At 34.2% G+C, this 21,829-nt stretch overlaps 1 protein-coding gene across 4 annotated transcripts in view; it reads right to left on the minus strand.

Annotated features, from left to right (window-relative positions):
- Positions 1–321: 321 nt before the first annotated feature.
- Positions 322–21,829, minus strand: part of LOC124370278 (glutamyl-tRNA(Gln) amidotransferase subunit B, mitochondrial) — a 41,173-nt gene continuing 19,665 nt past the window's right edge. For all 4 annotated transcript variants that reach the window (XM_046828580.1, XM_046828577.1, XM_046828569.1 and 1 more), the window contains 5 exons: positions 12,933–13,081; positions 11,451–11,686; positions 5,519–5,704; positions 1,639–1,775; positions 322–702 (listed from right to left, as the gene is read on the minus strand). In XM_046828580.1, coding sequence (XP_046684536.1) covers positions 354–702; positions 1,639–1,775; positions 5,519–5,704; positions 11,451–11,686; positions 12,933–13,081 — 1,057 coding nt within the window. In that variant the 3' untranslated portion in view covers positions 322–353. The remainder of the gene's footprint in view (positions 703–1,638; positions 1,776–5,518; positions 5,705–11,450; positions 11,687–12,932; positions 13,082–21,829) is intronic.

Below are 21,829 nucleotides of genomic sequence, written 5' to 3' on the forward strand. Positions count from 1 at the left end.
AGATTATAAGTATTAACATTGTAATGGCTTATTCTTAATGACAAATAAAGCAATCTACTACTAAAGACTTTTTTATAATTTGCATTCGTTTATTTAATTTTATGTGGCAAGTCACAACACCATGCACAAGTGGGTATTATAACAGAACTTTACTATAGGTATTCTGTACTGAATATCTTAGGATTCACTGCCTCTATTCTGACCATACTTGCTTTTATTGTATAATCATTTTATATTTTACTTGTAAAATAATATTGCTTTCCTCCTTCACATCACCTATGATTCATTATTGATAAAAGGGATTTAGGAATATAAGTTGAGTAGGAGTGAACAACAACAATTTATTATACAATCTACTGTGGCTTCTTCAGCAGCTCTTGCAGGTGTCGAGCGATAAGGCTCATATCGACTCTGTTCTGCGTGACCTTGGCAATGTCTCCAAGTAACGCACCGAGCACTTTCGTCTTGCCACTGCGATAGCTCTCCACCAGACCTGGGTTGCGAAGGATAGCTGCATCGCAAACAGCCTGTATCTCCACAGGATCGGTCACCAACCAGAGGTTCCCGGCAGAGATGATGTCACTAGCAGCACGATTGTCTCCACTGGCTATTACCTCCAGCACATGACGAGCCGTCAGCAGGTTGATTCTTTTACTTTGAAGCAAATCTGCTATCTCCCCAATATCCTTACTGAAGGGCCGGCTATAACAGAACTCCTTTTTGTTTCAAAGTACATTCAGGTGGGCTGCAGAAAAACTGTTACATAGAAATGTTTACAGTTTTTTTTTTAATTTCCACATTATGGATTACTAAAACTTTACTATACAAAAATAACAGTAATATTTGTACCATCATTATTCTCATATTTAGATGACAAAAAACACATAACACGAGTCATAAACTTATCCATAAAATTCATTAAAAAGATTTTTTTTAATAGGAGTGGCAGTCTATTATTTCAATGTTTACCCACGAAATAATGTATTAATCAAGTATTTATGAAATGTTATGTATTTATCTAAACTGATTGATTCAATTATATATGTTTGTAAGATGAAAAATTGCATTCAATGGTTCAATACATCTTCAATGGTTCAATGTCATCTAATGGCCTGATCACAGATTGTGAAATAATGATTTTATTTCTTTTACACTAAAAAGTTTAGAAAACAAGATTATGAACACAATTTCAATCATTCTAACTAGCAGGAAAAGACACAAGTCATATACATAACTATATTAATTATATGTAGAAATACAATTAGTTTTTTCTATACAATCATGTAATATTTAGTATTTTATAAACTTCAAAAGAGCATTTTATGGTGTTTTTACACTGCAAATTGTTAGGTCTGCATCAAAATGTAGATGCAGCTACATTCAACATGTAATGGTTGAATTCAGATTTTTATTGTCGTATTTAAACATTCATTTCATACATAACATTGCAGAAAATTACTATTACTAGAAACAGCATAGAACTAAAAGTAGAAATCATAGCTAATGTAACTGTCAGATCGTACAGTTGAAAATCTCACTTAAAACAGGAACAGGATTAAAAGGAGGAGTAGGTGCTGTTAGGATTAAGGAATTCTTGGAACATACTATTGGTGACCAACAGCCATCATCACATCTCACCTTGAGCCGAGAGAACACAACTCCTTGTTGACAAGAGTGAGCAGCTCCATCACTAGAAGGTTGGCAACAATGGTAGGACTGCAGTCTGAACTTTCATCCAACACAGCTTCGAACATCCGCAGTAACTCTGGCTCGTTCTGTCAACCAAACAACCATATTCTAATTTAATGTAATAGGATTATAAAAGAAGATATGTGGATTTAGAAAATTCCTACCAGTAAAATATCTTTTAGGTGTTAAACTTCAGGATTAACAAACTAACATATTGAGAAATCCTTAAACCTGTGTATAATGAGGAGTGATGGAGGGAACCATATCCATTTTTAAAGTTGCCTGATTTTAACCACTTCGAATACACTCCCTTTTATAAACTTCAATACAGATTCAACTGTTTGATATGAAACACTTACTCAACTACTTCATAATTTTTAACACTTAGAATTTCTTACATTAACATTGTTTATAACTGCACTAATTTTATATAGTAAAGAAAAAAGTATTTTTATTTTTATTTTATTTGTAAGGGTTAAAAATGCAAAACAAACTTTTTAAAGTTGTTAATATGAATCCTATTTTTATTTGTTATTGGGTGAAAGGTTCACATGAAATTTTATTGCTCAAGAAGATAATTTATTTACAGTTGAATGTATCGGAGGATGTGGTTGACGACCCGACAGAAGGAACAGCGCGGATAAAAAAGTAATGGTGTTGAGACACATACGCAGCTACATGTTGGTCGCTCTTGCTGGCCGGCGCTGCAAACCCTGCCTCGCAGAGGAGGGGTGCAAGAGGGGTTAAGGGACTACAGAGCCTGGTTCGCCAGGAGCGGTCATTCTGATCATGACAGTTACGCTAAGTGGTAGGTGGAGCTTGTAAGCATGGTAGCCATAGGCTTGTAACTTAACTTCCATGGAGCGTTACACCATTCGGAGCATAGGAGAGCAGTGTCATTGGCAGAGGAGTAAAATTTATTTTGGGAGTAGGATCTGTTATTATATAGGAGAATTCACGAATTTTTATGACGAGGTGATCAACGTATAAGTCTTCTGGACTTGTCGTGAGCAGTTTTGACAGGTTGTCAAAGGGATAGAAGGAAGTGTGTTGCTGTGATTGTAAGTATTAGTACTAGATCAGTGTAATATACCGATATTGAAAACAGAGAAATACTATGATTGTTTTAGTGCTAAAAACGGTGTAATCCCCAGAGAGTTACAGAACAGAGAAATACTCTGGTAGTTTTAGTAGTAGAACAGTGTAGTCCACCGATAGTTGCAAACTTAGTAACACTCTGATAGTTTAGTACTAAGAACGATGTAGTCCTCCAGTATTTGCAGAGTAATACTCTGATAGTTTAGTATTAAAAACAGTGTGGTCCACCGATAGTTGGAAACAGAAATACTCTAAAACCTACAGGTTTTTTACTTGATTATCACTCCCAAATTAGCCACAAGTGATCACCAGAAGTAAGGGTAAGGCCCTAAGTATTAGATTTCTTGGAAACTGGCTGCATAGTACTGAAAACAAGAAGACCATTTAGAACTTTTACTATGGCACCACATCTAGGAATAAAATAGATATTCAATGATTGAAAATTGGTAATTATTTTACACTTCACTTATTAAAATAAATGTAAATTAAATAACCACTGCTTGATCATAATTTAATAACCTGGTTACAAAAGCACTGTGCAAATAAGGAGTGTATAGTATCAGTGATGATTTTTCTTAATTATATTAATCATTGTAATATATTTACTACAACTTTATGTCACTTTAATGATTCATAAACACATATGCCAATTAGCTAATTAACTGGAAAACATTATTAATCTGGTCTCTGATTTATTAACAGAAAACAGTTGTTATAAGTTCTGAGTTCTGTTGTTGAAAATACTGCTAACATGGATGATTTCAGTTTGTGTTTATAAATATTAAAACCTATAATTTCATAAATTGGCTGGGATTGCTTGGGTTCAGAATGCCATTACTTGTGATGATGGAGAAAAACTTGGGAATTGTTAGGTAGATGATTTTGAACTGAGGGGTTGAACTGTATGGGACCTGGATTAGGACTATGTTAAATTATTCCGTGTCCAACCAACTGCCTCCCTAAAATAATTCAGTCTACAAGGGGGAACAGTTCCATATCGGAGACTGCTATCCCTATAATGCCTTATAATGTAATGTTGCTACAGAATGTACAGTAGTCGCATTAACATCATGCTGTTATATGCAACAAATTGATTTTGTACAATACTGACTGAACGTGATACACAAGGAGTCATTGAACACTGATGATGAACACTCTGAACCTGACTGGACCTGGCTAAGGAAAAGGAGTTCATGGTAAATCTGTTTAACATCTACATGGTTATGACTAGAAGTAGACATGAGCATTCTCAAGTTCTGTACAATACTTATCTGGACTGTAAGTACGAATAGGTATCGAAAAAATTCTTGTACAAAGGGGAAAAAATTAGCTTATGAAAAATGTATAAAAGGAGCTCCAAACAAGTGTAAGGCATCTTGGGATGTAACAACAATAATCCTGTGCATGACACTACACTTGATTTTCTGTATGATGTTTTACACAACAGGCCAGTTGCTAAACAAAATAGTTTCTATGGAAATAGCCCAATTTAATACACAATTGGTTTTTCTCAAATAAACTTCTATACAACGTGAAAAAGACAAAATACATAAACTGGTTAGTTTTAAACTCATGATCCAAGCCATGAGACCTATAAAGCTGCTTGGTTTTTTTCTTGATGCGACTTTGGAGAGGATCTTATCAGTAATGTATGTAAAAAAAAAACATTTTACTTTGAAAAAAGATTTTATCTCAACTGAATATCTCAGAACTGACTATTTTGGCTTATGGTCTGATCTTTAGGGATCATTTCACAGCCAGTTTTACAAATTCTGCTAATTCAGAATAAAGATAATTGAACAATTTGTCATGCTGAACCGTAGAAACACTGCAGACCACTTTTTAAACACACAGTAATTAAACACCACATTTAGCGAAACCTTTTCCAGTTGATGAGTGAAATCAGATTTGTCTGCCTGTATGCATTATAACTGTCTAACGAGTTGATGTAGGGAATTGAAATTTGGTGTGAAACTTAACCTCTAATATCTTAACCTGGGTATTAAAAATTGTAAACATTGGTTCATTGGGAGTCCTGAATTCTGCCTGTCAAGAAAGTGACCCTGGCTACATTCGTCTCATAGGTAACCATATTGGCAACAAGAAAACATATAATAAATATATAAATTAGTTAACAAACAGAATATATTGTAAAATATGAAATTTTCAGTAATTTACCAACACATGTGATGAAGCTACTTTGTTGGACTGGTTGGTTTCATATTAAGTTTGAACATTTTGCTTAAGTTATTACTGTTATTGTTATAAGTATACTAAAAAAAACCATAAAACATTCTTATTGTAATTAAGTTTTGCATTCTTGTTTAATGTATTATATGTAGTTTAGTTAATGTTTTAAGTTGTATAGTTTTGTACACACCACATAAAGGATCAAGCATCAGAATAATCTGTTTTTGAGGCTCTATGCAGAAAGTACAATAGTAACACTGATAACATTGTCTTTTCATTGTAATCTCTATGTACAGAATTTGGTTGAAAGGGAGTGCAGAGTTTTTATAAATTAGTTCCCAAGTCTCGGATATGAATTTCTGTAGATGAAGTACGATGACGACGAGTGCGGAATGTGAACATGGTATATTCTCCCATGAGAGTATGTATGCCAACAACTTTCCAATTATTCCTTTGTCTAGTACTTCCATTCCTATTACTGCTTTTAATGTTGTCTGGCAATGTAACAGAATCTACAACAACCTAGATTTAACTGACTCACCACAAGTCTGACTGCCAGAAGAGGGGAGAGCCCACAGTCCGCCTGTAGTCGAGCCCGGGTCTGGTTCGGCAGCTCTGGCAGCTTGTCTGCTAGGGCAGCCACATCCACCATGTCCGGGTGTGCCTGGGTACCCTCCATGTCCAGGTGTAGGGGTGGCAGGTTGGGCTCTGGCATAAACCTGTAGTCCTACACAGTGCAGATTATATTGTTATAATCAACCTCTGCCAACTTTAATTATAGAGTATACAGAAAATATCAGCAAGTTGTTAGCACTGGCAAAGTCAAGATCCAAGAGTGCTTCATTTCAAGAACATTAACCCTTTCTGGGCCAGGTGGCAAAATATTGCCGTCGATGACATATGCGAAAAGCGCCAGGCGGCAATATATAGTCTTCTTGATATACCTTAAATAAATACGTTTTCAAATGATTAAAGTTTTATGTTTTTTTACTTCCTGGTATATTTGTAGATAATTAATATGAATATCATTTTTATTTTGGAGGTCTATGCATTTTCATTTCCTAATTGTCACGTGACATTATCAGCTGACTTGACCTTTTGTTGTTAATCCTTTATTCTTTAGTGTAATCGTATTATTGTATGCTGGATTCTTCTTCATTATTTTATTTTGTGGTTGTAAATATTAGTAGTGTTAGTTGTTATGTGCTTAGCTATTGTGTGTAGTAGTTACAATGACTGACAATTTGCGATCTCATGGGATCTTTGTAAATAGAAAGTGTGTAAATAAATTTCAAATAAAATTGTGTAAATATTTCTTGGTAAATAGTGTTTTTTAACTGTATTGAAACTGTTTATGGATCCTACAATCATGTGTTTACCGGTACATCCATAATGTGAATATTTATTTTAAGTTTCTTGCAATGTAAGAGTTAGTTGCTCACTTACAAAATGTTGTGAAGTACAATTATGCGTATTTATACAAAATGTGTCATAAAACATTTATTTATGAGAGAAATAACACAAAATTGTGTATTGTTGTTCCTTTCTAAATGTACAATATAATAAAATAGCTTCTCACATTAAAATTATTTTTCCTTTTGTAGTTATTTGCAAAAAAAAATAAAATAAAATTTGTTATGTAATCTATTAAAAACATTATTTTTTAATTTTAAATTACTTAAATCTACATCTATATATTTTTTGTTAATAGTATATATCTATACGAGTAATTTGGTGCAACTATTAGGTCATTCTCTAATTTTTATTAAAAATTATAAATTTTAATCTAAGAGACTGCAAAATCGCCAATTTTAGCCTGGCACTTTTGACTAGTCACAAGGGGATATGAGATGTGAACAATTTTTGCAACATCTCATATTTAGTCCTGGCCCTGAAAGGGTTAAGTACATAATTTGTGTCATATTTATGGGCAGAACATTCCACATTCTAGCTCCTGCATCGGTGGAGCAGTCATAGTGCGTTTATGTATGGGAAGACAATAATTACTTGCATGCCTCGGATTTAGTTGTCATTGTTCTGCAGTCTTCATGGAATCCGGTGACTCCAGGTGTAGATATGTGATAACTTTAAAGATATACAGAGTGCTCAAAAGATGTGTGGAAAAATTTGGGGATATAGTTAAATAGGTGAAAGTAAACAAGTTTTAATCTAAAGAAATCATAACTCAACGAAGGTTTAAGTTCCAGCATTGTAATTTGGCTTGTTTGTATGTCTTATTAGAATATAACTTTCTGCTGACCAACAAATTTTTCATTAATAGTTTCAAATTGGCGAACATTTTATAATTTAAAGCAAAGTTCCTTATAAAAATATAAATATTGTAATACCTTATTTGTCATGAAATGAAATATGTTTATTGTCATTAATCAACAGTAGTTGCAATAGACATAGTCAAACTTACACAGCCTTAGTGTAGCCTTAATCTTAGATATTAAAGGTTACATGTCAAATTAAATGGGTCAAATAGAATACATCTATAGTCAACAAAAGTGAATAAGATATGATAAATCTACATTTAAAATCTATAAGAATAAGTGTAATAAGTTAAAAACATATAAATGAATAAAACCTATAAATAAATTAAACACATAAATAAATATAAAGGTTCAAGTAAAAAACACATATTTACATAATATCTTGGATTACAAGTTTACAGAATAGAAATTCCCATTTTCAAATTCAGCTACACTATAAAATGCTTGACTAATCAGCCAATTTTTAATTTTTGTTTTAAAAGCGTTAATTGGAAGGTTTCTAACTAACGTTCAAGGACAATTTATTAAAAAGTTTTATACAAACAAAGCTAAAAGACTTTTGGGTTTTACTCAGTCTAGCATATCTTACATCCAATAGATCTTGACCTCTGGTATTGTAACAGTGGATTGAACCTCTTGAAATAAAACAATTTAAGTTTTCCTTGACATGGGTGAGACTGTAGAAGATAAATAGACTAGGTAATGTAAGTATTTTAAGCTCAGGAAATATAGTTCGACATGAATCTCTATCCCCCAGACCTTTTATACGAGGGGGTACCAAAAAAAAACCGGAATTATTTTATAAAAATTATATATTATCAAATTTTTTACAATACGACCTTATCTCCTTCAAAATAATCTCCATTACAACTAATACACTTGTCCCAACGGTATTTCCATTGATCAAAACATTTTTTGTAGTCATCTTTAGAAATGGCTGCAAGCTCGAGCTTCATTTTTTTCTTAACCTCTTCAACGCTGTCAAATTGTTGACCTTTCAAGCCTCTTTTCATATGTGGAAATAAAAAAAAGTCGCATGGAGCGAGGTCAGGCGAGTAAGGTGCGTGGGGCAGCGGAACCATGCCGTTTTTGGCTAAAAACTGCCTAACTGAGATGGCTGTGTGTGCCGGTGCGTTGTCGTGGTGGAAGAACCAGTCTCCAGTCTGCCACAAATCGGGTCTTTTCTGGCGAACACTGTTGCGCAATCTTCTTGAAATCTCCAAATAAAATGTTTGGTTGACAGTCTGACCTGGAGGAACAAACTCAGAATGAACAATGCCTTTAGCATCAAAAAAGCAAATCAACATGGTTTTGATGTTTGATTTGACTTGCCGACATTTTTTTGGACGAGGTGAAGATGGCGACTTCCATTGGCTTGACTGTTGCTTCGTTTCTGGGTCATAACCATAGCACCATGACTCATCACCAGTAATTACCTTTTCCAGAAAATTGGGATCATTTTCGAGATGTTCTTTCAGAAGGCGGCAAGTTTCAACTCGATGTGCCTTTTGATGGTCAGTCAGAAGTCGAGGAACAAATTTGGCAGCAACCCTTTACAGTCCTAAATCTCCTGTTAAAATTCGCTGAACCGAGCTCCAAGTTAACCCACTACTCTCTGATAGTTCCTCAATTGTCTGTTGACGGTCGGTGAGCACAAGTTCACGAATTTTCTCAACATTTTCGTCCGTTCGAGAGGTTGATGGACGTCCAGAACGAGGTTTGTCTTCAATCGACATGTCACCATTTTTAAATCGAGCGAACCACTCGTAGACCTGAGTTTTCCCCATAGCATCATCTTTGTAAGCTGTATTCAACATTAAAATAGTTTCTGCAGCATTTTTACCAAGTAAAAAACAAAATTTCACAGCTGCACGTTGTTCACTTAAACTTGCCATGACAAAAAACGAAACAAGAACAAAACAGGGTTAGCGAAAACACTACGAACGAACAGAATGCACTAGGACAACGGAACTGGGGTCACTGAGCTCGCAATGGGTTGCGCGACACATGCCTAGCGGCAGGAATGTGTACTACACGCTGCCGGCTGCCAGCAATACAATTCCGGTTTTTTTTGGGTACCCCCTCGTATACCTGACCACTTGTTTTTGCCACATGAAAACTTCTTGAGCTCCACTGGAATTACCCCAAAGAGCCATAAAGTAAACGTCAATGAAAAAATGCATAATAAGCTTGGGTCACTAAATCTAAATGAGTACACATATTTAATTTACGGATCAGAAATAAAACTCTAGAAAGGAAAGTACATAAATGCTTTGTATGAATGTCCCACATCAATTTAGAATCCAAATTAGTTCCAAGAAGTTTAACTGTCTCATGCAAAGTAGATTTACTTAAGCTAAAGATGATTTCTTCAGTTTTATCATTATTTAAGATAAGCTTATTGGATGAAAACCAAAGATCACAACGCTCCTTCATATAATTAATTACCAATTCATTACGTTCTCGATCAGGACTAAATGTATAAAGTGTGGTGTCATCGGCATAAAGAAGGCACTTTTCTGGAAGAAAATTAGGTAAGTCATTAACAAAAATTATGAAAAGGAAGGGACCAAGGAAAGAGCCCTGTGGAACCCCCTCGTCACCATCCTCAGGTCCGATCTTTGGTCTCCAAGTTTTACAAATTGTGACCTGTATACTAAATAAGATTTCATAAAAGATAATTCAACATTCTCTAAGCCATAGAAATTAAGCTTTTCTAGAAGTTCTTTATGCGGAACAAGGTCAAAAGCTTTACTAAGGTCTAAAAGTAATGTTCTAGTTTCTTCGTTGTGTTCAAAACCCTCCATAACATTGAAAACCAGATTTTCTACTGCCTTAATGGTAGATAATCCTCTTCTAAATCCAAACTGAGCAGAAGTGAGAAAATGGTTTGTTTCAAAAGAGGTTTCTAACTGATCCTTAACAATGGACTCTATCAGCTTGGATATTACTGGCACAAGAGCAATTGGACAGTAATTATTTACACTGAGCCTATCACCTTTTTTGAAAATGGGCTGTTACCTTTAAACAATTGGGGAAAACACCTTCCGAAAAACTCCAGTTGATTAGAATCGTTAAAGGTATGAGCAAAACTAAACCTAGCTTCTTGAGAACGTAATTTGAAAGCCCATAAACATCTTCTGCCTTTGAATTACTTAGACTACTTATACATTTATTTACAGCTACACAATCTACAAAGTTAAATTTAAAATACAGTTTAGGATCCTTTACAGGTTTACCAGACTGTAAAATTTCAAGTGGGGTTGCAATTTTATCAACAGGAAAACCTTGTTGGATGTTATTACTAACATTAACAAAATCATTGTTAAACTCAGTAGCACTGATGGGTAAATTTGGAGTGCTTTGTTTAATTAAACGAAGGTCGTTATTGATTATCTTCCAGGCTGCTTTACATTTATTTTCAGATTTCAGAATGAAATCTGCATTAGATTGTTTTTTTGCTTTTGCTATTTCTGATCTGTTCAATTTTTTAGCCTAGAATAATATTCCTTATATTTAGAACAGGGTCTAGCTTTGTATTTTTCATGACATATTACAAGAAAAGATTTAATTTTTCCTAAGTACGGAGTGTACCAGTTTTTTTGGGCTACTGAGGGTTTTTCCTTATTTTTACAATTTTTTTTCCTTAAAGGACAACAGTCATTAAACTTAACCACTAAATCGTTAATAAAAGAGATGAAAAAAAAAGTAAATGTTTACTACTTTTATGCAATCCACTTCAGTTCCACAATCAAAAGTACAGTAAAACGCGGTTTTTTGTTAACATGTATATATTCCATTATTTTTCATTCATTTATAACAAATAAGGTATTAACTTGGATTTATTCGATTATTTTTTATCCATTTATAACCAATAAGGTATTAACTTGGATTTATTCCATTATTTTTAATTAATTTATAACAAATAAGGCATTAACATTTTTGTCATTTTACAAGCTATCTGTTATGTCTTTAAAATATTTTCTCTTTTGATTGATTTTCGTGAAATTTGCTTTCAAAAGACTTCAATTTTGAAAGTCAAGTATTATTTTTTATACTATATAATAAAAACAAAAGATAAAATAATAATTCTTTTTTAAAATACCTAACATATTGATGAAATTGCTTATTATTAATCACGTCTAATTACAAAAAAAACTGTATGCTCTACAATGCTACCAACCATGAAATACTGACCTGTTTCTCCTCCTTATCTCGCATAGAGACTGTGCAGTTGTGTTCTGGATCCCAAGCCCTGGTTTCGTTGATCACCTGCCCACCACCCTGCAGTAACGTGATCTGTCGCTGTATCTCATAGTCGACTGCTCTAGCCACACTGCGGATACTTCCAATGTTCTTTACTTCACTGCGCACGCCCAGTGGCGTACCTCTTCTGTGCACGGAGACGTTGGCATCTACTCGCAGTCCTCCCTCTGTTAGGAATATTATGTGTAAGCAAATTTTATTTTAATTTTTTGGTTAACATATGAAATGAAAAATGAATTTTAAAATGTCTTTATTAGAGGCAAAGTTAGGAGTAAAAAGTCCTCTCTACCACTTAACTTCATAAAAAATTAAACTAGCATATATACATTTATAACTGAACATAAATCCATTTATTTTAAATTATATATGAAATGAACCTTAGCTTAAAAAACAAGCGTCAATAATTACTTTAATTTTATACATATTTACACTATTACAAGACGCACCCACATTAATTCAACTTGCATTCCACTGCCCCAAGTATAACACTCCAAAGCCGACAACCGCTATACCTCCTGAGCCCCCAGCATCAAGGCCCTGACCTCCGCCCGACACGAGCACTCTTATCGATGGCTCTGATATTTACAGGTAAAGCATTCCACCATCGACACATAGAAAATGTAAACTACTTACTAAAAGTAGTTGTTCGATGAATTGGGATAGATAATATAGATGTACCCCTCCTTGTACTTATTTCAGACATAAATTGAAACAAGAACACAAATTTTTTCCTTGCTTTATTTTTAATTTTTGACCTATACAATTGTTTCTTGAAATTGAAGTTTAAAGTATATTGCGATTTTGCTATTTTATCTGTTTGTCTTCAAAAGTAGTATACAGGTGTTCCATATTTCAGTTCAAGTGTTACAAGCAGATATATTATGAGGGCAATTTTAAAACAGATGTTGCAACTAATACAATGTTTATTACTTAAAAATTGGATATGATGTTGATATCCAACAGTCATGTAGTGTCTATGGAAAATACTTAATGTGTGTCCAAATGCTTCATCATTTGAGAACAATGTTTATTTAAGGAAAGGACACCTTTGGTTTTAATTTATCATTATATTTACTGTAACAGAATTTTTCATTTAAAAACAACAAGAAATAAAATGTTTATATAAAGATGTACTAATGTTTATACATTGTAATATTTATGTATTGTGTTTTACATCATTGTTATCATAAAGAAACATGAAATTTATTAATATGCAAAAATTAAAAAGTTTAAGTTTAAAGTTTCTTCTACCCTTAAAAAAGATATGGTAATTGTGTTATAAACGATACTATTTCAACATACATTTAATGAATGTACATGTAAATGAAAAACTTACAATTGACAAACTAATAACCTTAAAAAATAAAAAAAAAACAAACTAAGATAGCTTTAATGTTTTGATTGGATACTTGCCTTCCATCTTGCAGAGGCAAGTGTTGAGAGAAGTCAAGATGAGGATAAGCTCCTTGACGAGGGCTGCTGCTTCCTCCCCATTGCTAAGATCTGGCTCAAACACGATTTCCATCAATGGCACTCCAGCACGATTCAAGTCTATCAGGCTCCTGAACAACAATCTATGGTTAGAAAATTGCCTTCCATCCTGCAGAGACAAGTGGTGGAAAGGGTTAGTTGAGGATAAACTCCTTGACAAGGTCTACTACTCTTTACCATTGCTAATATTTAACTCAAACATGATTTCTATCAGTGGCACTCCAATATGGTTCAGGTCTATTAGGTTCCTAAACAAGTTGGACGATATGTTTAAGATGTTAAAATGAAAATATGAATCAATACTTCAGTATTATTTACTGTAACTACGTATATTGTTCAAGTTCTTTCATTGCCTCCCAAGAGTACAAATATCCACAACTGATGTGATACTAATAAATTGAAATCCTGATGTTATAAAGGTTTTAACTTGCCATTAGTTGAGATGTGAGGATAATTCTCCTATTTTAAGATTTAGTTTGAATACCAAATTCAAGCTAAAGGTAAGCAGGGGAATCTGTTCTAAATACTCCTCAACCAGAATACTAGTTAAGGAAAGAAATATACTAGACACTTCCAGTAACAAAAAATGAAGATAAGTATACAGAAAGAAGGGTTGACAATGTAGATGCTAACATCCTCTACACTAATCCCTGTTTAATTTTCCAAATACACCACATGACAGAGGTGGTGGAGTCCGTGAGGACCGAACGAATCCGCCAGAGCCGAATAGTGAAATCGTCCGCCAAGACCGAAAACGAAACTTTCCGTCAGCTCCGAATGATTCGACGTTCACGGACTAGAGAGCAAATTATTCGGAGCTATCGGACTAAGACATAAAATAATCGAGGCTCACGGACGATTCTCATTTTCGGCACTAACGGAATATAGGAGGATTCGGAGTTGGCGGACTGTCTCGTTATTCGGTCCTGGCGGACTCATGTGTCTTTTAGAGGCGAAAATTAAAGATTCCTATAGAGTCGAATAAATTCGGAGCTCACGGACTGATGTAGAAACTCTTCGATGTTGACGGACAAATAATAGAATTTATCGGTGCTATAGGAAAATTTAAAGTAGAATCTTCAACTATCCGCGAACTCCGAATTCATACCAGTCCGCCAGGGCCGAATCAACTTCAGTCCGCCAACGTCGAAAACAGCCCATTCCGTCAACGCCGAATCGTGAGGAGGGGGCAGTCATGGAGGGATACAAGTTTGCGATGGCTGCTGGCTCCTCCTACTGCCGACAGTAAATTACAGTCGCCTGGCTCCACACTCCTCCCTCGGCTAACGGTACTACTCCGTTACACTTTACGTAAAGTGAAATGAGATAGATAGCTATTTAAGATAGGTACAAAAAGTTATAGGTCAAATTGTCTGCTTCTAAAGAAAAATGTAGTAAAATTAACAGTAAATAGGAAATATTATTTTCGTATATTGTGTTATATTATTTCTTGGATTTTATAGAATTACTTTTAAATTAAATTTTGATTAGTACTTAACTAATGTAATTGATATTTACCCAAATGTTAATTATTTTTAAGTTACTCGTATAATTTCAATACTACGATGAAACATCTTTAACCTCATACACCATTATACAAAGGAATTCTAGGTGCATTATATTGACGAAAACATTACTTTATAGAGGGTTTTTATCTTCAGTTTGTTCAAGAACTTACCTTGTCATCTATTAGGCCCAACACATAATAAATCTACACCCTCTTAGTTATAAACGATACAACGGCGCAACAAAAAATGAGTTCGACCTAACACAAAACATAATTTTAAATGGTTTTCTAAAATTAATACCATATTTGAATCTTCCTTTCACTACAAAATTTACAATTTAATATGGTTTTACTGTAACCGTAGTATTTTGCGTAACAAATTGTTAATTGTAGGGTGATATCAGTAAAATATATTTAATGGGGAAAAAGATTACGCATGTTTGCAATCATAGATTGCACATATTTTATTATGTTACTCTCTCAACTTTTATCTATTACAAATAATGAATTAAGTTTTGAAGAAGAATTGAAAACCCAACCAAGGTTACAAGACACATAAAACTAGTTAATTAAGTTGTGATACACTGACTACTTTGTTAGGATTAGATAAGATCATAACGTACGTATTATTGTAGCTTATATGCATTTTCCAGCTACTTGTTACCTAATACTAATAAATAAAGTACCAAATAGTTTGATCTTTTGGCGGTTTCCCACTAATCCTATCCAATATTACCATATTACATAAAGCAATACATACAGTAGTAGAGATCAATCTTGTCTTAGTTGGAGCAATAGTACTTATAATATCCCTCGCAGATAAAGCCATGATAATCGCAGAAAGTTTGGAGCTGGTGAGGATTAACCAAAGTATGTACTGTATAGTTTTAGGAGAGTCGAATATGGAATTAATACCAATGATTCAAAATATTGAATATGTAGAAAATCCCTAAAGGAAATAGTCAATTAATTAACGGAATAGTCAGTTAAATTCTGTATAATGATTAAAATGTAGAAATCTATTTGGCTGTAAAAAAATAATAATGTTTAAAATTAATATATTGGATTAAATGAGTACACTTCATTAGGCATTTTACGTGAAAGCTTGTTATCCTTTTCATAAGTTATGAAATAATTTATGGTCTTGGTAGTTATTTTTAATATTCAGTGTATATAATCTGTGTCACTCGGTCAGCCAGAGCGGACGATGCGGTGCATGAGAGAGGCCAATGGCCAGTAGCGTAACCAGAAATTTCTTTCGGGGGGGGGGGGCGAAAATTTGGGCCCGAAACAAACCGGGGGATCCGGGGGACGTTTTCTGTGTTATTTGCCAATGAGTTCACTGGTAAAAGGTAAATACCAAAAATATGGAGCTTTAGTAACTACGCCTTATAGAAAGTGGAAAGATGTAATAGGCAAATTCAACTCTCACAGCAACTCTAGTACCACAAAGTTCGATTCTGGCCGAATAGAAGGCACCAAAGTGATGTTGGATTCACTGGATAAGAAAGAAAAAGAACAAAACAGAGCTTCACTCAAGCGTATAGTTGACACAACTATATTCTGTGGAGAAAATGAAATACCCCTTCGGGGACATTGGGCCACTGACGGCCGAAAACCCTTTAGAAAAGGAGGGCAATTTTCGCGCGTTGCTCGGGTACAGATCAAACTAACGGTCGGAAACCTTACCTCAATCAGAAAGAAAAAGAATAAAACAGAGCTTCACTCAAGCGTATAATTGACACAACTTTATTCTGTGGAGAAAATGAAATACCTCTGCGGGGACATTGGGCCACTGTCGGTCGAAATCCCTTTAGAAGAGGAGGGCAATTTTCGAGTGTTGCTCGGGTACAGATCAAACTAACGGTCGGAAAAAGCACCGCAAAAACTCTACTGATTAGAAGTTCGGCTACTTTTGATTTCACTGATTGAGGTATTTATGAATGAGTTATAATGACGATTTTTTTGTATCATTACACTGTAGACGAGTATATAATTATCGGAAAAAATTTAAAAAATCACTTTCGGTCGGAAATAAAATACACCTGAAAAACTCTAATGATTAGAACTTCAGCTACTTCGGACTTCAGTTATTGAGGTAAACGTGGTATTTTTGATTGAGTTAGGACGACGATTTTTGTTATCAATAATAATCGACTACCTATATGATTATCGAGAAAAAAATCACTTTCTGTCGGTAAATACAGAAGAAAAGCTCTCTACAGATTCAAGTTTTGACGATTTTGGATTTCACTGGTTGAGTGGTTGAGGTAAAATGGTACTTATAATTATGTTAGGACATTGATTTTAGGTATTAATTCAACGCCGACTAATAAATATATATTTACCGAGAAAAAAAAACAAAAATAATCACTTCCGATCGGAATATACTAAGTAAAATGAAATAATACTTGTGTCAGTAAAATCCAAAGTAGTCGGAACTTCTTATCAGTAGAGATTTTTCCGGTTTATTATCCGACCGGAAGTAATTTTTTCAACTTTTCCTCGATAATTAATTATATAGGTATTAGTCGGCGTTCAATTGATACCTAAAATCAATGTTCAAACATACTTCTAAGTACCACTTTTATCTCAACGACTCAACCAGTGAAATCAGTAGAGCTTTTCAAGTGTATTTTCTGACCGAAAGTGATTTTTTATATATTTTTTTTCGGTAATTATATACACGTCTACAGTTTATTGACACCTAAAATCAACATCGTAACTTAATTCTAAGCACTCATTTTAAGTCCTCAAGACGAATTTGAACGAAGTAGTCGCTAATTTAAACTGTTCGGCACGTTACGGTTAAGGTTACTTTGCGACGTCACGTGACCGCGCCCTATAGAAATACCGTGATTACACTACACTAACCGAAAGGCCGAGCCCAAAAGTATAGTTTGATACTTTATGATTTAAACGAAAGGACAATTATATTGTTAACAACGGTCACTTCAATGAAATAAATCAATTAATTTAATGTTTGTAGACAAGAGTAATGACAACTCTCCTTTTTTTTCTCCTGCTCCATGCTTTATTTTTTAATAAGTCTTAAAATTTCGGGGGGGGGGGTCCGGACCTCCTGGAACCCCCCTTCGGTACGCCACTGAGGCAGGCCAGCTGCGCGGACGAGCAGGAGATGATTGTGTAACATCGCACATTGAACAGAGCCTCTGCACCTCGAGGTTTGTGGTCGTGTCAGTCAGGCCCGCGCCGCCCGCACGCGTATTTACAACCCCAAAGTGGTCTCAGCAATCGCTCAGTCGGGTCTCCCGAGGACTGGCGGGGATATCCGGATTGGCGGGCCCGCATATCCTGTCTATTGCATCAGGCTGAGCCCGTGCATAATATTATGTAGACAAACATGAATTTTGTTATTCATTCGTGTCACAATAACGGCCTCTTGTACCAAATGGACATTCACAAGTTGTAAAATCTACATTGAGGGAATACATAATGCTTTCTTTTCAGAATTAACAGAATACTCGGTTTATCAATCTTGAAAATATTCAATCTTGTACTAGACTTAGGTTTAGTGGCTCATAATCTTTTTTGATCACACCGATAAGTTCCGAAATCAATGACTCTGGTTTCATGGTAGTTTTCAAATGAGTTTCAAATATACTCAATCAATACATAGTCTATGCATCAAAAGTTTTACATCATTGTAATACTACATCTTTCAAAAAGTGGACGAACCCTCCACAGTACTTGTTTGTATTATTCATTTAGATCATCACAGTGTTGCAAAACGATAGCGCGATTGAGCTCTCCACTCCCAATTCTGAATCTCTGTCTCCAAGTAATACTGGTCTTTAAAATACAACATGTCTGTTGTTATGTATAACCTATTTTACATTGTCTCTGGATAATCCGAGATTTTCGTTGTCCGAGGTAGTCTCCGTCCCATTTACCTCGGATAGGCGGGATTCTTCTGTATAATTAAAAATTTTAAAACAGCGTTTGGATGCGTATTTTTGTCTTTAAAATGAGATTTACCTCACAATGTTGCAATCAAATATAAGCTCGTAAAATTGCTTGAAGTTTAACATTGTTCTCATAGGGAAAAAGTTAAAATGCCACCATTATAGCCGGCCGATCACTGGATAAGCTGGAATCGCTTATCAAGTCTGTAAGTCTGTTCGTTTAGTGGCAGTACTAAAATAGTACTTTTGAAAAAAAAGAGTAAAAGGCAGTAAATGGCAATACAGAGAGGAACAAATGAATTTGTTCATTAGGCTTGTGCAAGCATACCCCTCTAAAGTGATCGTACATACGATGACAGATTTCGTATAAGAAAATACCGTTGGAACTGTTATAAAATTACTAAAAGCGTTCATCTAGGTTTCTTTCCTGAAAATTATCTTTGAAGGGTGCGGCTAATAGGAACATATCAACATATCAACAACTATGTATTACTCAGTGACTGTATCGGTAAATGTGATGTGTCGTACATACGATGATAGGTTTCGTATAAGAAAATACCGTTGGAACTGCTATAAAATTACTAAAAAGCTGGTATCCTGTACATTTTTATATCTATAGTTGTGTTCTTGTTATTTGTCTTGTTCTGAATAGACGCCATATTGTAGATATTAAAGAAAATCACAACATTATTTTTTAAATTTCACTTTTATTTATTACATGTGCAGAGTGTATACTTTTTTAAACCATTAAAATTATACAATTTTCCATTTTGTGAACTATAACGTGTATTGTGTACTTCTATATAGTAATTCTTATACAAATTCAATGGAACCGTTATTTTAAACTAATTACATATCAATTTAGGTGATTATTTTACTACACTTTACGTTAAATGAAATAAGATAGCTATTACAGATACGTCTCATAAAGTAGAGTACACAGTTAAACTAATCGCATTATAGGTACAAAAACTTAGAGGCCAAATTGTCTGCTTCTAAAGAAAAATGTAGTAAAATTAACAGTAAATAGTAAATATTATTATTTTCATATATTGTGTTGTATTATTTTTTGGATTTTATAGAACTACTGTTAAACAAAAAATTGATTTGATTAGTGCTTAACTGTTGTAACTGATATTTATCCAAATGCAGGTAATCATGTTTAAGATACTCGTATAATTTCTATACGACGATGAAACACCAACGTAATGGAATCTGTCAACTCATACACCACTATACGAAAGAATTATAGGTGTAACTATTTTGACGGAAACATTATTTTATAGTAACAGTCAAATCGTCAATTTATGGAAGAACTGACCTTGCCATATATTAACACATAAAACATCTACACCCTCTTCACTTTAACCTAAACAACCGCGTACAAACAATAAACTATTACAAAATATAAGTAGAATGGTTTTATAAAATTAATAGGCCTACCGCATTGGAATCTTCTTTTCATTGTAAAATTTACAATTCAATACGGGTTTACTTTAAACCTTGATATTTTGCGTAACAAATTGTTGATTGTAGTGACTTAGTGATATCGGATTTATACATACACGAAACAATACATGACCATTCTTGTCTTAAAGTTGGATCAATAGTAGTTGTAATATTCCTCGCAGACAAAGCCTTGACAATCGCATAAAGTTGGAGAATCAGATGAAGACTAACCAAAGTAAGTACAGGTTTAGGAAGTCGAAAATGGAATTAATCTACCAATGATTCAAAATATCATTAAAAATGTAGAAAATAAACCAAGGGAATAGTCAGTTAATTAACGTAATAGTCAGTTAAATTATGTATAATGAGTTAAATGTAAACCCCTATTTGGCTGTGGACAGAAAAAAATAATGTTTAAGATTACATATTGGATGAAATGAGTACACTACGATACATTATGTATTTTAAGCGCAAGTTTCTATCCTACTGATAAGTTCTGAAATAATTTGTTCTCTTAGTAGTTATTTATATTGTTCGGTGTATATAATCTTTCACTCGGTCAGCCAGCGCGAACGTTAGGTGCATGAATGAGGCCATGAATGAGGTGCTAACCATTAACATTGAACGCAGGCGCGGTGCGGACGAGCAGCAGTGGCGTAGCGAAGGGGGGGGGGTCCGGACCCCCCCCCCGAAATTTTAAGACTTATTAAAAAATAAAGCATGGAGCTGGATAAAAAAGGATAGTTATCATTACTCTGGTCTACAAACATTAAATTGATTGATTTAATTCATTAAAGTGACCGTTGTTAAAAATATAATTGGCTTTTCGTTTAAATCATGAAGTATCAAACGATACTTTTGGGCTCGGCCTTACGGATATTGTAGTGTAATCACGGTATTTCTATAGGGCGCGGTCACGTGACGTCGCAAAGTAACCTGAACCGTAACACGGCGAACAGTTTAATTAGCGACCACTTCGTTCAAATTCGTCTTGGGGACGTAAAATGACTGCTTACAATTAAGTTACGACGTTGATTTTAGTGTCATTAAACTGTTGACGTGTATATATTTATCGAAAAAAATATAAAAAATCACTTTCAGTCGGAAAATACACTTGAAAAACTATAGGCCTACTGATTAGAACTTCAACTAATTTGGACTTCAGTGATTGAGGTATTTATTTCTATCATTACATTGTAGACGAATACGGTATATAATTATCGAAAAAAATTAAAAAAATCACTTTTGGTCGGAAATAAAATACACCTGAAAAACTCTAATGATTAGAACTTCAACTAATTTGGACTTCAGTGATTGAGGTAAACGTGGTGTTTTCGATTAAGTTAGGACGACGATTTTTGTTATCATTAAACTGTATACTGTACCTATATAATTATCGAGAAAAAAATCACTTCCGGTCGGTAAATACCGAAGAAAAGCTCTCTACAGATTGAAGTTTTGACGATTTTGGATTTCACTGGTTGAGTGGTTGAGGTAAAAGTGGTACTTATAATTTTGTTAGGAAGTTTATTTTAGGTATTAATGCAACGTCGACTAATTATCGAGAAAGAAAAACAATAAAATCACTTCCAGTCGGAAAAATACCGAGGAAACGGTCTACTGATACAGTGAAATCCAAACTCGTCAAAACTTGAATCTGTAGAGCTTTTCTTCGGTACATACCGACCGGAAGTGATTTTATTGTTTTGTTTCTCGATAATTAATTATACAATTTATTAGTCGGCGTTGAATTAATACCTAAAATCAATGACCTAACAAAATTATAAGTACCACTTTTACCTCAACCACTCACCCAGTGAAATCCAAAATCGTCAAAACTTGAATCTGTAGAGAGCTTTTCTTCGGTATTTACCGACCGGAAGTGATTTTTTTCTCGATAAGTATAGCCTATAGATAGTCGAGTACAGTTTAATGAT

The sequence above is a fragment of the Homalodisca vitripennis genome, chromosome 1, assembly GCF_021130785.1.
Source record: "Homalodisca vitripennis isolate AUS2020 chromosome 1, UT_GWSS_2.1, whole genome shotgun sequence".
Lineage (NCBI taxonomy): Eukaryota > Metazoa > Arthropoda > Insecta > Hemiptera > Cicadellidae > Homalodisca > Homalodisca vitripennis.